Genomic DNA, 5,473 nt, shown 5'->3' on the forward strand with positions numbered 1-5,473 from the left:
GGCATTTTTTGCCACGTCAGAAAATGCTGACGTGGCAAAAAATATGCACTGTTTGCCACGTCAGAAAATACCTATTTTTTTGTAGTGAGAACAAACTTAGCTTGAATTTGTTTCTTAGAAGAAATCTTGGATTTGGGCTTCACAAAATTATTCAAATAATAAGTTTTACCCTTATCTAAACTGACTATATTAGCCTTAACTTCTTTAACATTCATAGGCTTAATAAACAAGGTATTTTTTTTAGATTCAGAAGCATGTGAAGTAGAGGCACCTACCTTATCAACAATTATACTATGCTTGTTATCAATACAGAAAAAACTTTTTAGATTATCACTAGATAATTTTTGTGAGAGTTCTTTAGAATCTTTCACATTATTCTCAATTAATATATTTTTTTCAATAAGCATAGAAATCTTAGAATTTAAAGAACTAATCAAGGCATGCGATTTAGACAATTTGGTCATCAATGATTCTTTTTCCTGTTCTACATCTTTAAAATTTTTACAAATCTGTTTGTATCTGTAGGACAGTTGACTATACTCATTAGAGAGGATCTTGTAGAACTTGTTAAGATCATAAAAACCAAAAGAGTCAATGATAAGGGAGTGAGATGTATTCATAGTAAAAAAGAAGGCAAGGATCTCACTCAGGAATTTAAGCCAAACAGAGTGAACCCGCTTTGATACCAATTGAAAAATAATAAATAGACTCCAAGCACACCTAGAGGGGGTGAATTGGTGTTTATCACAAATAATGCAGAATTAAAAATAAGAGGCAACAATCAATCAATCACCAAAATATGTAAAGCAGTAAATCATGAAGACACTTATATTTTGGTGACAAAGATGAAATGTTTTAGAAATCATTCTAAAAGTAAAACTTCTCCGGGGCAACCAAACCTAGGAAATCACTATAAGAAAATTATCCAGAGATTACAGGCACATGGACACTTACAACTCTTTGCAAGATATTGGCTTTATAAGATCGACAAGCCTCCAACTCGTCTTCTTGCACACAATCTTCTTCATGTGATTTTCATTTATCGGACCCTGCCTATAGACTTCTCAACCGTAGATTTATCAAATGAATAACTCAAATTTTAAGAGATCCAATTGAACACTTACAACATAAAATCTCTGTTAACACAGTCTCTCACGAATTCTAAGGTAGAAATTTGTACATCTCTCTCTATAAAGATATATTTATAATAGCCCCTTAAACCCCAGACCCCGCACACAGTTTACAATCGACTAAAACTGAAACAGGTACGTGGCGTCCGGACGGAGACAATGGCCGTCCAGATGGAGCAAGTTTTACACGAGAAAACTTGTTCTATGTCACGGCTGTCCAGAAGAAGACAAGGGCCTTCCAGACGGAGCTAGGGTAATGTAGGGTAAACATCGCAAACGTTGATTCTTTGGTGCGGCATGTTTGGACGGCTTGCAGATGAGATTGCAGACAAGGATCTCGGATTTTCTTGTTCATCTATCTCGTCCGGGCGGCCTTCAGACGAAGTTGCAGACAAGGCTCTTGGAAGAACATATTTCTTCGAGCGTCCGGACGGCCTTGCTTCCTGTCCAAACAGCGCTTGCATGAAGATGAATCTTGGCACTTTTTATCACAAAATTTAGCCAACAAAAATACTTAAGAGAGACAATAGAGCCGAGGAAACAACACTTTTAGTGTGACTAGCTAGAAAGTTAACGTGGCCTAAATATGAGAGGAACACATGATTGACTGTACGTCTTGCCAAATGCTAACTCAGATATTCCTAACTACAAACTATTTAACAAAATAATATATAATTATGTGATGGATATCATTTTCTGCTCACTCTTTATAGAAAGTGGTGGCGAAAGATAATATGGAAGCTCAAAGTTATGTGACCTTGTCCCCCCAAAAAACAAAAACAGACAATAATAAACGTTCTTTAATTCTTTACCTGCCAGAAGAGAGCAAAGCCATGTGAAAATCTGCTGTTTGTAAATGTTTCTCTGATGACTAAACGATAGCAGTAGTCCTTCTAACATTTCCGCCACAAAAGTCTGATGGATGGAGCAGTGGAAAGGACAGAATCTCTGCTGGATCACCGACTCACCCATAAATTGGAACATGATTTTGTCAAATATTAACACTCTAAAATGCAATTTGAGAAGAAATGATAGGAGAGAATTGAGAGAGAGAGATTCAAAATTTCGTTTCCTTGAATGATTACACAGAGACCAACCAACCCATGTTGATATATATATTTAGTAATTATATGACAGGGACATTTTTCATTGTCTTGGCAAATGCCAACTCAGTAACAGTTCACTTTTTATAGAAAGATATTTACACATTGCCCACCGAACATACGGCTAATATTGAAGCATTTTTTCTATAAAATAGTACAAAGGTAAAGGAAGGAAGCTATCACAAGCCCTTGAGATTTGATTCCATCGTAGAGCTTAATTTCGTAAAGATCATGGGTTCAGTTGAAGCCAAAAAACCCCATGCAGTGTGTCTTCCATTCCCATCACAAGGGCATGTGACCCCCATGATGAGATTAGCCAAGCTCCTACACTCAAGAGGCTTCCACATTACCTTTGTCAACACCGAGTTCAACCACACAAGACTAATACGGTCCAAAGGACCCAACTACTTAGAAGGCCAACCGGATTTCCGGTTTGAAACTATACCGGACGGGTTGCCGCCGTCCGACCGTGATGCAACCCAAGATGTCTCTGCCCTGTTTCATTCCACAAGAAAGAATTGTTTGGCCCCGTTTAAAGAGCTTGTGATTAAGCTTAACTCAACGTCTCAAGTGCCTCAAGTCACTTGCATTGTTTCGGATGTGCTTATGGGTTTTGGTCGTGAAGCTAGAAAACAGCTAGGCATCCCAGAGGTTCAATTTTGTCCTGCTTCAGCTTGTGGCTTCATGGCATGCTTGAATTTCGATGAACTCATCAAAAGAGGCATTATTCCATTCAAAGGTACGTATGTGATTGGGCTATTTTTGTTTGCTAAAGCTTGTGTACTACTTAATTTGATGCAATGTGGGTGTAATGGATCTCAAAATTAACAATAATGAGAATCAGAATTCTTTACAAATTAAGAAAACTCGATTATTTGTAGGAAAAGTAGAGAAAAAACCAAATTTTGAGGAGTTTTTTTAATTTATTTATTGAAAACAGATGAAAACACGTACGTAATAACCTGAAAGTTAAGCCATCCTTATTTAGTTTGTAAACAGAAAATAGTAGTAAACCCTACTAAAGAAAAAATAAAAATGATCAGCCGCGATCTCATTCGGACCGATTAATTCTTGATCGAATGAGAATGTTTTGAAACACTATAGAGTATCTATAGTGTCCAAACATAAAATTACCATTAATTCTTGTTCAAACATAAAATTTAATTATTTATATCTAATATTTTAAATTTAAGAAATAGAAATAAAGAATTATTTTCATATGAACATTTCTCATACTTAATTATTACATCAAAATTATGTCCCTAAAAAATAGACAATACTAGCAAGTCGTTGTTCTACCTCTGTCAGAAGAGAGGAAAGTCCTGTCAAAATATGATAATTTGATAACTAAACAATAACAGTGCCATGTGTCTTGTAACGATTCGTTTAATTGTTGATTCTATCATATCCGGTTCCATTCTCTGTTAATTGCGATGATATGTTATGGGACCGAGACTGAAAGAGAAACCAAATAATAGCGGACAAGTTAAATATTTTTTTTTTTTAAAAAAAAAATTGATGTAATTTTAAAATTATTAATATATGAAAATTTAATAATGATTATTTTAAATTCAGTGAAAATTTTAAAATTTATATCACATTTAAGAGAGCTCTAATCTTCCTTATAGCATTACTCTAGCGACACATAACAATAATATAGTAATTTCAGGTAAAATAAAAAATAAGAGAATCAAGAATTCAGAAGTGCTAGAGAGATGAGAATGAGCATTGTTGTTTATGTTGTGGATTTCAAAAGCCATTTCTCCCAGAGCGATGAATGATATTCACAAGTTAAATTTATGCTTAAAATTGATATGAAAAAGTGTTAAATATTGCAAGATATTGGGACATGTATGTAATTTTGTCATATATCAACCCAATTTCAGTTTGTAAAATTTGCAATATTATTGAGCTTGAGTTCGACAACATTCTCCAAATATAATTTTATCTACCAAGTGCTACAGATAAAAGCTTCAAAGATGACGGCACACTTGACACATTGATCGACTGGATCCCGGGCATGAAAAACATGCGGCTGAAGGACCTCCCTAGCTTTATTAGAACTACTGATACTAATGAAATCATGTTCGACTTTATGAGATTAGAAATACGAAATTGCTTGAATTCTTCTGCGATCATCTTCAACACATTTGATGAGTTTGAAAATGATGTATTAGAAGCAATTTCAGCCATGTTTCCTCACATTTACAATATAGGTCCCCTTCCCTTATTAGGTCAACATGTGCCCGATAGCCAACTCAAGTCATTAAGTTCAAGCTTATGGAAAGAAGACTTCAAATGTCTCCAATGGCTTGATAAAAGGGAATCCCAATCTGTTGTGTACGTAAACTATGGTAGCATTACCATAATGACCGAACAACATTTGAAAGAGTTTGCATGGGGGCTTGCAAATTGCAAGCACCCATTTTTGTGGATAGTTAGGCCGGACGTGGTATTGGGAGATTCAGCAAATTTGCCTGAAGATTTTTTGGAAGAGATTAAGGAGAGGGGATTGCTATTGAGTTGGTGCCCACAAGAACAAGTGTTAGCACACCCATCAATAGGGGTTTTCGTAACACATTGTGGATGGAACTCTACATTGGAAAGCATATGTTTTGGTGTGCCTGTTATTTGCTGGCCATTTTTTGCTGACCAACAAACGAATTGTCGGTACGCTTGTACCACCTGGGGGATTGGGATGGAGGTCAACCAAGATGTAAAACGTGATGAGATTGAAACACTTGTTAAAGAAGTCATGGAAGGGGATAAGGGGAAGACAATGAAGCAACATGCACTAGAATGGAAAAAGAAAGCTGTGGAAGCTACTGATATTGGAGGTTCATCATACAAGAGTTTTGAAATGTTAATTAAGGATGCTCTATATGGTCCATATGGCAACTAAATAGTACAATTATTTTAAGCACCACATACCTATCATGGTTTCAGCTCTATCTATGATATGTTCTATCTTTCATGCATAATTTGTGGTTAAATTTAATTCTATTATGTAATTCTAAGATGCTTATCAAATTATATTTCTTTCAAGTACTTATTCGATTGTTTTCAGTAATATTAGTATCCTGACGGATCATATTGGAAAATATGCCCAATATCAGTACAATATTGCATGAATTTTTCTAGCAATGATCCTATATTTCAATTTTTTTTCCCTATACAAGCTGGAAAATCATTCATACTTTTGTTTCTTTTTCCTTCTAATCTTTGGCATTTTCTTTTCCC

The 5,473-nt window shown here is 35.2% G+C and overlaps 1 protein-coding gene across 1 annotated transcript; it reads left to right on the plus strand.

The window, feature by feature from the left end:
- Nucleotides 1-2,422: 2,422 nt before the first annotated feature.
- On the plus strand, nucleotides 2,423-5,263 carry LOC132166044 (linamarin synthase 2-like). Its single transcript, XM_059576793.1, has 2 exons — nucleotides 2,423-2,972; nucleotides 4,198-5,263. The coding sequence occupies exons 1-2, from the start codon at nucleotides 2,465-2,467 to the stop codon at nucleotides 5,133-5,135; spliced, it is 1,446 nt and encodes a 481-aa protein (XP_059432776.1). The 5' UTR covers nucleotides 2,423-2,464; the 3' UTR covers nucleotides 5,136-5,263.
- The last annotated feature ends 210 nt before the right edge of the window (nucleotides 5,264-5,473 follow it).

This window comes from Corylus avellana, chromosome ca11 (assembly GCF_901000735.1).
Source record: "Corylus avellana chromosome ca11, CavTom2PMs-1.0".
NCBI lineage: Eukaryota > Viridiplantae > Streptophyta > Magnoliopsida > Fagales > Betulaceae > Corylus > Corylus avellana.

Excerpts from the sequence above, each read along its gene's own strand:
- LOC132166044 (XM_059576793.1), top strand. The coding sequence starts at position 2,465 with ATGGGTTCAGTTGAAGCCAAAAAACCCCATGCAGTGTGTCTTCCATTC. Across the intron at positions 2,973-4,197 it reads AGGCATTATTCCATTCAAAG|ATAAAAGCTTCAAAGATGAC; the intron begins GTACGTATGTGA and ends CAAGTGCTACAG.